A 12006-nucleotide genomic window follows, 5' to 3' on the forward strand; every position below is an offset into this window, starting at 1 on the left:
ATCAAGTATTACCCAAGAGTCAACTGAGCACTTTAAATGACCAAAATAAAGACAACTAAGGATAGATTTGAACCATAGTCAATCAAAATCTGTGCATTACATTCTATATAATCGTTAAGGAAAGTGGAAAATACTTTGACAGCTCTTTTGAACTGAAATTATCAGGCTCATTTACAATGGCACATGTGACTTTTCTAAGACCATCAAACCACAAAAGTTAACATACAAATTACACTAGAAGATGAATAAGTTTTGGACATGTAATATACAGCATGGTGACTAAAGTTAACTATACTGTATTATGTAATTGAAAGTTGCTAGAGAGTAGATCTTGAAAGTTCTCACCACCACAACAAAAAAATGGTTATGTACGGTGAAGGTGTTAACTAACCTTATTTTGAGGTAAACATTTCAAAATATATACAATTATCAAAACATCACATTGTACATCTTAAACTACACAATGTTACATATTAATTATATCTCAATAAATCTGGGGAAAAACATACTAATTGCACAAAAGTTATACAATATTTGTCCAGGAATTGAGTTAAAAATTCTAAGTTGACCTGCTTCTAAATAGAAAACACTAACATATACAACAATCCTTTGCTCAAGCTGCTATATCTCACATCTGGAATCTCCCCTAGTATTCTTTGTCAAAATTATCCATCCTCCCATCCTCCAAGGGCCAGATTCAAATGCTTTCTCTATAAAGCCTTCCCTGGACCTCATCAGAAATATCTTCCTACTCTGAACTTACTTTTTACCAAATGCAGCATTTATCACTTTATATCCTACTTCAAAACTATTTGTGTATATGTCTTATTTCCTCTGCTATATGGAAAATAAGACTAACCTTTTAACCAAACTAATCTCTCTGCCTGGGCAGCCCTTTTTCACAGACAACCCCCTTAATTTCTAACTCATCTTTAAGACTCACTACAAATACCATTTCCTCTGTAAATCCTAGATATCCCAAAAATGAGGCCTTCCTTCATTTCTGATACTCAGTAAAACCAATATACCCCCACTTTAGCACTGTTTTATACCTATTTACGTGATATCTCCCTCATTAGATTAAGAATTCCTTAAGGAGGTGGGAATTTTGTCTTACTAACTTTTGCATACCCTAGCACAGTGCCTGGCCCCTAGTTGATACTCAAGTATTTGATCTACTAAGAAAGCATTCTCTCAAAATATGGAATATAAGATATAAACATGTGAACACCACTGCCATACCAATAATTTCTTTTTTTTTTTTTTTTTTCAACGTTTATTTATTTTTGGGACAGAGAGAGACAGAGCATGAACGGGGGAGGGGCAGAGAGAGAGGGAGACACAGAATCGGAAACAGGCTCCAGGCTCTGAGCCATCAGCCCAGAGCCTGACGCGGGGCTCGAACTCACGGACCGGGAGATCGTGACCTGGCTGAAGTCGGACGCTTAACCGACTGCGCCACCCAGGCGCCCCCATACCAATAATTTCTTAAACAAATATTGTATAGAACAGTTACCAAGAAAGCTGGACTACAGATACCAAGAATGGCTACTTCAAATCAAAGCTGAAACACAAAGTCTCAAGAGACATGATCTGAAAACAGTGGCTACAGCACCCAATTCACAGAACCTTTTCTCAGGGCAAAAAGCACAATTGGCCAAAACTAATAAAGGTCTTTTCAAAAGTATCATCCCCAATCATAAAAGGGCAGAAATATAATACACTGGATATAATAATCTTTCAAAATAGAACATGTCCTGAGCAACAATAATTACTGACAAACCTCTCAGCAAAAAGTGTTTCCTTTCCAATGTTCCAACAAATATATGTACATGACACCATTACAGATTTTATTATCAACAAAACACCTGTATCCTAACATGTAAGTTCTAAGGCAAAAAAAGATATGCATACATGGTAAAGAAACTTCCCTTCATCACTACCCTTCTTATCTCCCAAAGTAAGATAAAAAAAAAAAATGACTGACATTCACATAAGCAGGAACATTTTTTTGTTTCTTTTTAAACTCTACACTCAATGTGGGGCTCGAACTCACAATCCCGAGATCAAGAGTCTCATGCTCAGGGCACCTGGGTGGCTCAGTCGGTTAAGCGTCTGACTTCGGCTCAGGTCAGATCTCGCAGTTGGCGAGTTTGGGCCCCACACCACGGCGGGCTCTGTGCTGACAGCTCAGAGCCTGGAGCCTGCTTCGGATTCTCTGTCTCCCTCTCTCTCTGCCCCTCGCCCACTCACACTGACTAACTGACTGTCCCTCTCTTTCTCTCTCTCTCTCTCTCTCTCTCTCCCTCTCCCCCCTCCAAAAATAAAAATAAACACTAAAAAAAAGAGTCTCATGCTCTACCAATTGAGCCAGCCAGGTGCCCCTTTTTTTTTAATAACCCTACAGAACATCTAGTACAGGTTCATTTTACAAATGACAAAACAGAAGCCTAGAAAGTATAAATTTTCCCAAGGTTCTACAATCAGTTAGGCAAAAAGATCTATATTTAGAAAACCCAGATTTGGCTCAGAGTTCAGTTTTCATTCCTAACACTAGTAGTTCTCAAACTTTTAATTTTAGGACCTCTATAGAGTCTCAACAGTTAAAAATTAACAAAGACCACACATAGCTTTAGTTTATTGCCTTTTAAGAACCAATGTTCTAACCATGTTACTTCCTCCAGAACAACTGCAGGCTTTATCAATATTTATTAAACTTATTCCCATTTTACAGATGGAAAAATGGAGGATAAATAGCTTGCATGTTAGCTATTAAGCCAATCATAAGACAAACATTAGCATACAGGTACAGAGAAATCCTACCTAGATGCTCCTTTTACTGTCCTATTATATCCAACATTCCTAAAAGAAGATCTAAACATCATTTTCAAATGTCTTAAAGTGTTTGAACAGCGTTTGCCAAAGTTCAAGAAAACATTCCAGGTCTGGAGGAAAGGACTTCATGTAAATCCAAGAACTGTCTGATACAATCCATAAATGTATTCAGACTCCAAAAGTGAAACAGACACATAAATACACACACTTTCTTGCAGAAAATTGTTTCACACACCTGTATCTATATAGAAATTTCTTTAAGTACTACATTTATCTTATCTCTAGAAATACAATATATAACTGAAAGCTGATGGCCAACTATACCAAGGGTTGCCAGTAATGAGAACTGGCACGATCAAAATTAAAGTCACAAATGTCTTTCTTTTCATCCCAGTCAGCAACATAACCAAACAACTGGTATTTAAATGTTTTCAAAACCTTTTATAAAATGTGCATGTACTCCCCCTCCACAGCCTGGCTTAACACTTATCACTTGGTGGGAATGCAAATATTTCACAGATAACATTTTTCAAAAATTAAGTTAGTATGCAATTCATTGTGAATTACTGTCCTAAAAGATACTTCCTATGACATTTTCCCAGCATCTCTCCATTTCAACAACTTCTGCTTTTTAAAATTTAAGACAATAGGGGGGCGGCGGGGGGCTCAGGTGGTTGAGTATCCAACTCTTGATTTTGGCTCAGGTCATGATCTCACAGTTCATGAGATCAAGCCCCACTGTCAGTGCAGAGCCTACTTGGGATTCTCTCTCTCTGCCCTTCCCTTGCTCTCTCACACTCTCTCTCAAAATAAACAAATATTTAAAAATTAATTATTTTTTAAAGAATAGAATTTAAGACCATGGTGTGCTTGGCTGGCTCAGCTGGTGGAGCACGCGACTCTTGATCCTGAGTTCAAGCCCCACTCTAGGCATAGAGCTTACTTAAAAACAAATAAACTAAAAAATAAAATGAACTAAAATTTAAGACTAATAATGTTATACTGCTGTCAACTTTTCAAGTAATCAGCTGCCATAAGTATTAGAATGACAAGTTCCATCAAATCTCTAAGACCTTTATCCAAAAATAAATTTCATCTGTCAATCAGAAGCTGATCTTTCATAATGACAAATATTTCAAGAAACAAACCGATCTCATTTAAAATAAAATACATAACAAAAAGCCCTTTAAAAACAATAACAAAACCTTTAAGGACTGAGACGCTGATTTTTCAGTGTATGATTCAGGTCATCAGTTTATTTTTGTTCCTTCTTGCCTTTCAGCTATTTTTTTTCACCACAGAATCATAGATAACGTCTTTTTTTATAAACACTAGTAAAAATTAGAACTAATCTTTGTTCCTACTTTAAGTGCTCAACAAAAGTTCTAATAAAGGAAAAATCTGTGGAGGGGCACCTGGGTTACTCCATCGGTTAAGCGTCCAACTCTTGATTTCAGCTCAGGTCATGATCTCGCAGTTCAAGAGTTCTAGCACAGCCTGCATCAGGCTCCACTGTCAGTGTGGAGCCTGCTTGGGATTCTATCTCCACCTCTCTCTGTGCTCCTCCCCTATCTCTCTCAAAATAAATAATCTTTAAAAAGAAGAAAAGGGGCGCCTGGGTGGCTCAGTCGGTTGAGCGCCGACTTCGGCTCAGGTCACGATCTCGCGGTCCGTGAGTTCGAGCCCCGCATCGGGCCCCTGTGCTGACAGCTCAGAGCCCGGAGCCTGTTTCAGATTCTGTGTCTCCCTCTCGCTGACCCTCCCCCGTTCATGCTCTGTCTCTCTCTGTCTCAAAAATAAATAAATAAACGTTAAAAAAAAAATAAAAAGAAGAAAAAAACTAATTTGGATGTAATTTTTTTTGAAAAATAAAAGAAAAAAAGAAAAATCTGGAACTATTATGTAAAATAAAACAATTATGTATAAAATTGCTCATATTATTTCTATCTCACATTAGAAGAGAATCAAGAGTGATTCAGTATTGTGGGTTAAACTCAATCAAGCACTACCTGTCCGATTATCCTTTGACTATGATTATGACTTGGGATGAATGACACTTCAGCCTAAGACAGTTCTCAACACCCACTTAGAGCTCTTCCACAGTAAATAATCAGAAAGCATCATACATTTTTAAATTAACATTAATGTATGTGGTTCTTTACAAGGGGTTTTTCATGTAGCTCAGGACTCTCCTGGAATTCAATGTTTCAGTTATTCTCACTATCTCATCTGTACATAAAAGGCAAAATACTATTAACAGCTACAAACTTAAAGACCTACGACAAATGACCACAACAGCAGCTAAAATGAACTTCCTCCACTGTAATACTTGGGCTAAATTAAAACGATCATAATCACATTAGACATGGCAGGTCAAGGGGGCATTAATGCCTTGTGGTTAAGAACGTAAGTTCTGGAGTCAAAAGTAGGTTCAATTCTAGCTCCACCAATTACAAGCTGTATATCTTTAGTCAAGTTCTTTGATCTCCCTATGCCTCAGTTTCCTACTCTTCTGTAAAATGAGGAACACCAAGTACCTATCCCATAGGGTTGTTTTGAGAATTAAGATTATACAGATGAAGACAAACAATAAGCACTCAATTTTAGTTACAATTATTACTCTTACCACCAAGATCTACAAAAATTCAAGACAAGAGAAAAAAACTGACCCTCGCATAAAATGAATGAAGTCTCCTTTTATGAGACTTTCAGTAAAATACAGAGATTATATTTAATTATAAGGTATACCCTTCCTATATATGAACATGAGCACCTAATAACCAGCCAATAAGTTGTATTGGGTACCTCTTATGTACCCAATACCCTATAAATAAAGGTTTATTGTAGTTGGACCAATTAACACAAATTCAGAAACAGGCTAAAATCTTTACACAGCTAGGGATCTGATAAGAACTAAAGTGTATTTTTTTTCTCAAGGAAAGGAAAACATATTCTATCTACTGTGCGTTAATGTACAAAAATAGACAATATCACAGGCTCATTCCCAAATTCTACATGCTAGGTAAAGTGCTCTAAAAATGTATACCATCATAATACTCAAAGGCACATTTTGCCAATTACCAATGCAATTCTGATCCATGCCCCCTGTAGTTTATTTTGCCACTAGGCACCAAGAATATATTTAAGAACAGAAAAATTATTTAATTCACGAGGGATGAAAAGTCAGATGTCAAACAGCCTGCAAAGCAAGCCAGCCACCTGTGTAAAAGTGGTATACATGTCATATTAACAACCCATATTTTTAGACACTATCAAGAGGCAAATCAGAAGCACAAGAGAAAAACAAGCTCAAACTAATAAACATGCTTGATTGTTAAAAGGAGCCTGCCAGGCACAGTTTCCCTTGGAATAAATCTTACTTCCCATCAACCCACATTAACCTACTCCCCATTCCTCACGGAATAAATTTTTAAAACGTAGGGTCTAATTACTTTTGCTCGAAATTTGCCCAGAAAGTGGAGAAACATTTGAGGTCTGCCTTACCACTCATTAAAGCCGGACTTCACAAAAAGTATACTGAGGTCCTCTGGAAGCAAAACCCTGCGTTAGTATCCTCTTGCCTAGAGATAAATCCAAGGATACCCTTCAGGATCTGGAGTAGAGAAGGAATGTAAAAACCTAGCAAGACCCACCCGTTCACCCCCACAAAAAAGAGCTTGTCCCCAGGGGCTGCAGAAAAAAAAATTCCGCAAAGCCGGGGTATTTCCCGTATCCTGCTATCCAAATGCCACTAAGTCCTCCCAGAATCTCACATCCTCCCGCCCGCCCGCCCCTCCCCCTCTTCCCACTCCCCCCCTCCTCCCAACCCCTCTCCTTCCCCACGCAGTTTCCAGGCCCAAAGATTAGGAAGAACGACCGGGATACCAAAACCGCCTCCGACTTAGGGGGCTCTCAATTCCACAAGCACCAAAGAACAAACTAGACGAGCCAACTAAGCTTCACCGGTTAGGGGTGGTTGAAGGAAGCGCTCAACACGCCAGGCCGCGCCCCCCCATCCCCACCCCCACCCTTACCCCCACCCCCACTCCCGGTTAGAAGCTACTGCCGAAACTCCGAAAACCTCCTCACCTGAAGAGAAAACGAGGTCTCTTTCCGCTAAGCGACACAAAGGCCTAACACACAAAGATAAAGCATTCCCAAACACCCTGCTCAGAAGGCGCGTAGGCCCAGACCGCTAGGACCCGTGAGACGGGGTTGTATTTTACCTCATGGACTCAGCAGTCATGTTTTCGCTTCAACGCCTTGTAGCTTCAACGACCGTAGGGCGCCGCTTTGCGCTCTCCGGCGCCGGGTTACGACAGAAATGTAATGGACTCTTAGTCGTCACTATAGCTGGTGCTGGATCCTCCCCACAGCTCAGAGGCCGGTACCACTGCCCCCGCCGCAGGAGCCGCGGAAACAAAGCGACGCCGCCGCCGCCGCCATTTTGTTGGGCCGAGGCTCAGGCAGAAGAATTGGCGCGTCCTCCCTCTTCCTCTTTCCGTCTCCCATTGGCTACTCCCTCCGCAGCTCAAAATCTTATTGGCGACGGAAATTCACCTTCTTTGGGGGCCTGTTGCTAAGGCGGCCTACGTCATTTGATCCACTCCACCTTCTCATAGGGGTTCCAATTCAGTCCTAATGACCTGAAAGCACTAGTGACGTATTTTGACTTTATTCTGAAAATGCTTTTCTTTCACATATTGACAAAACAATAACAACTTACATTTACTGAGAGTTTACTATATAGCAGCACTATACTAATCCTTCATTCGAGTTATCTCATGCAATCCCTATTCTTTTTGAGGCAGACAGACGCTTGTTAACTACATTCTCCAGATGAGGAAACCAAAACACAGTCTCACGCTAGTGGAGCCAAGATTCAGACCAGACACCACACTCGTAACCTCTAAACTATATGACCATCCTATATATTTTCTTTCCCATATTCCAGGTTATGTTCAAGTTCTTTACTTTCCTACATGTTTTTTATATATTAATAAGCATGCCAGCATACTTACAACTATATACACAAGACGAACTTGAGATCTGCATACAATTCGTTCAATATTGAATAAACTGTAAACTGCCATACAGACAGACACACACACACATCGACCATTCTCCGAGTCTGATGTGATGTTTAACTCACCAACCAATCAAGGTCTATTTCCTCCTCATCACAGAGGTTTGGCTGGGTAATCGCTAAAACCCTTTCCAGACTTCATGTTCTGTAATTTAATTGTCCCCTGGTAATCTCTGCAAGTCACATATCAGTTCTCTGAAATTGAATAGTTTCTAATTTGATTTCCAAATTTATTCTGACATACATGTTTTATTTCATTTTATTTGCTTTTCTTGAAATTTGCAAGTGCTCCTGTTGTATTTGGGTGAAAGAGTTGCTGCTTTCTTCCGGAATTGGAAATAGTGAGCCTGTTTTAAATGGAACGCTTTGATAACTTGATAAGCACAGCAAATTTTTAACTAAGAAAAGTTTGGGTGAACCTGGCTGGCTCAGTCAGAAGAGTATGCACCTCTTGATCTCGGGGGGTCATGAGTTCAAGCCCAATGTTGGGTGTAGAGATTACTTAAAAGAAAAAAGAGAGAAGTTTATACACATTTCAAGTCATCTTTTAAATATTCAAGGACTATTGCCAACTGTAGAAACCAGCCCTCTATATCTGGTCTACTAATTTTCTTCTTGTCTTCCGTATGATAAACATCACTTAAACATACAATTTACACAAGTTATATTTTCCTCCTGGATAAATGCAGTTAATTTGAAAGGAGATACAAGACAGCACACAACTTAAAAAAAAATGTTTATTTATTTTTGAGAGACAGAGCGTGAATGAGGGAGGAGCAGTGAGGGAGGGAGACACAGAATCTGAAGCAAGCTTTGGGCTCTGAGCTGTCAGCACGAGCCAGACACAGGACTCAAACTCACAAACACTAAGATCATAGCCTGAGCTGAAGTCCGGCACTCAACCAACTGAGACACCCAGGTGCCCCACACAACTTTTAACCTAGTTCTTGGTGATAAGACTTCTTAACACTAAGCATTTTAACATGACAAATTCCACAAACAGAGAAGCATCTTAATAACAAAATTATAATAACAGAAATTTTTTTTTTAATTTTTTTTTTCAACGTTTATTTATTTTTGGGACAGAGAGAGACAGAGCATGAACGGGGGAGGGGCAGAGAGAGAGGGAGACACAGAATCGGAAACAGGCTCCAGGCTCTGAGCCATCAGCCCAGAGCCCGACGCGGGGCTCAAACTCACGGACCGCGAGATCGTGACCTGGCTGAAGTCGGACGCTTAACCGACTGGGCCACCCAGGCGCCCCATAACAGAAATTTTTAAATATATAACTCACTGTATTCGTGAATCATAAGAGCATTCCTCTATTATTAAAAGATGACTAACAAAGTTTCACTGATATATTATAGTTGTATCACTGTTTTGTATCACTGTCAATAGCTGATTTTCAATGAGTTTCCTTCTACCATATTTTAGAATAAATTCACTCATTCAAATATCTCACATTTTTCATCAAATTGCCACAGAAATCAACATAGAACCTTTCCTTGGTGTGGTACCTGGCTGGCTCAGTCAGTAGAGCCTACAACTCTTGATCTCAGGGTTGTGGAATTGAGCCCCACATTGGGTGTAAAGATTACTTAAAAATAAAATCTTAAAAAAAAACACCCTTCCTTGAACTCAACCATAAATGTGTAATTTGTGAATTTTCTTGAAAGACAAGGTATATTACCTTTAAGAGAGCAAGTTGGATAAGAAAATAGAGACTCTAATAATTTTTAATAAACACCATCACAAATTCTATTTTATGTCAAAATCAAAATGCTTTGGCAATATCAATTAAATTTTTAAATACATATATCTTTTAATCCAGAAATTTAACTTCTAGGAATTTGACCAACAGACATACTCTACATGGGAAAAATGAGATATCCACAAAACTATTCACTGCAGCATTGTTTGTAACATCAAAACTTTGAAAATGACATTGATAGTCCTCAGTGGGGAACTAGTTAAATGAATTATGTCATCCATGCAACAGAATACCAAATAGCTCCTTAAAATAAAAAAATGTCAAAAATCAGTTGTGTTTCTACGCACTAAAAATAACCAATCTAAAAAGTAAAGTAATAAAGCAATCACATTTACTATGGCATCAAAAAGGATAAAATACTTAGAAATAAACTTAACCAAGTAGATGAAAGACTGGTACACTGAAATCTATGACACATTGCTAACAGAAATCAGAGAAAATACAAATGAGTGGAAAGATATCTCATTCCCATGTATTTCTGGAAAACTTAATGTTTTTAAAATGTTTCTACTAGCCAAAGGGGCCTGCAGATTCTTTAAATTCTCTGTCAAAATCCCAATGTCATTCTTTGAAGAACTAGACAAAAAAAATCCAAAAAGTCACATGAAAGCTCAAGGGACCCTGAATAACCAACACAATCTTGAAAAAGAGAAGCAAAGTTGCAGAACACACATTTCATGATTTGAAAACATACTACAAACCAACAGTATTCAAGATAGTGTGGTATTGGCATAAAAGATAGATAAATAGATGATAGATAGATAGATAGATAGATAGATAGATAGATTCCAATATAACAGGACAAAAGGGCCTAGAAATAAACGCTTTCACATAAGGTCAAATGATTTTCAACAAGGTTGCCAAGACTACACAATGGGGAAAGGATAGTTTCTCCAAAAACTGGTGCTGGGAAAATTGGAAATCCACTTTCAAAACAGTGAAGTTGGACTTTCAACTCACAGCATATACAAAAATTACCTAAAATGGATTCAAGACCTAAACCTATACAATTCCTACAAGAAAACATAGGGGAGAAACACTTTAGGACATTGGATTTGGCAATAGTTTCTTGGATGTGACACCAAAAGCATAAGCAACAAAAGTAAAATAGACAAATGAGACCATATCAAACTTGAAAATTTCTGCACATCAAAGAAGACTATAAACAGAGTGAAAAGGCAACCTATGGGGTAAGAGAAAATATTTACAAATTATATATTTGATAAGGGGTTAATATCCAGAATATATAAGGAACTTCTATGACTCAACAACAACAACAAATAACTTCATTAAAAAATGGGCAAAGTCAGTGACCACTCACAATGTGAATGCAACACATCAGTAAAGTACTGGGGTGCCTGGGTGGCTCAGCAGATTAAGTCAACTTCAGCACAGGTCATGATCTCACAGTTTGTGAGTTCGAGCCCCGCATCAGACTCCACACTGACAGTGTGGAGCCTGCTTAGGATTCTCTCTCTCTCTCTTTCTCTCTCTCTCTCTCTCTGCCCCTCCCCCACTTGAGCTTTCTCTCGCTCTCAAAAATAAATAAATTTTTAAAAAGTACTACCTCGAGTTACAGAAATTTAGCATTTACATTGAATATTTTTTAAATCTCATTTTTTAAAATGTTTATTTTTTTTATTTTGAGAGAGTGAGAAAGTGTGCAAGAGTAAGTGGGGGAGGGGCACAGAGAGGGGAAGAGAGAAAATCCCAAGCAGGCTCCTCACTGTCAGCACGGAGCCTGACTCCGGGCTCCATCTCACAAAATGTGAGATCATGACCTGAGCTGAAATCAAGAGTTGGACCACTCAACCAAGGGAACCACCCAGGTGCCCCTAAAATCTCATTTTAAAGAAAAGGTGCTATTAGGGCAAAAAAATGTTGGATGATACATCCAAAGGTATGAAGACTAGATATCTTCAGGTGATATGTCTGAGTGATTTGTTTCCTGTTTCTATTTTTCCATTTTCTCAAATTTCCTACAATGACAATATACTATAAAGTAGATGTGAGAAAGTTAAATAATTTTAATTGTTGTAAGCAACAACAGAACTATCAATTTTCTGCCAGCAAATATGAATTCAAGTAACAATTATGCCAACATAAACCTAAGCTCAGTATTGTTTTAAAAAGTGCTTTCTCTGGGGCACCAGCGAGTCGGTTAAGCATACGACTCTTGACTTTGGCTCAAGTCATGATCTCATGATTCGTGAGTTCAAGCCCTGCATCAGGCTCATTGCTGACAGCCTGGAGCCTGCTTGGATTTCTCTGTCTCCCTCTCTCTCCGCCTGCTGCTTCCCCGCTCCACACTCAC

The 12006-nt window shown here is 38.7% G+C and overlaps 1 protein-coding gene across 6 annotated transcripts in view; it reads right to left on the bottom strand.

Annotated features, from left to right (window-relative positions):
• ATRX (ATRX chromatin remodeler) overlaps positions 1 to 7297 on the bottom strand; it is a 322803-nt gene extending 315506 nt beyond the window's left edge. For 4 of the 6 annotated variants that reach the window (XM_047076256.1, XM_047076255.1, XM_047076253.1 and 1 more), the window contains exons 1-2: positions 7062 to 7297; positions 6340 to 6416 (exon numbers count right to left, since the gene is read on the bottom strand). Coding sequence is in view for 1 of the 6 variants with exons in the window: in XM_047076254.1 (XP_046932210.1) it covers positions 7062 to 7081 (20 nt within the window). In the remaining 5 variants the exon portion in view is untranslated. The remainder of the gene's footprint in view (positions 1 to 6339; positions 6417 to 7061) is intronic. The other 2 variants (XM_047076254.1, XM_047076252.1) reach the window with 1 other exon arrangement.
• Between the last annotated feature and the right edge of the window lie 4709 nt (positions 7298 to 12006).

This window comes from Lynx rufus, unplaced genomic scaffold (genome assembly GCF_022079265.1).
Source record: "Lynx rufus isolate CCGP_SWC_20201006 ecotype Redwood Valley unplaced genomic scaffold, mLynRuf1.p SCAF_14, whole genome shotgun sequence".
NCBI classification, from domain to species: domain Eukaryota; kingdom Metazoa; phylum Chordata; class Mammalia; order Carnivora; family Felidae; genus Lynx; species Lynx rufus.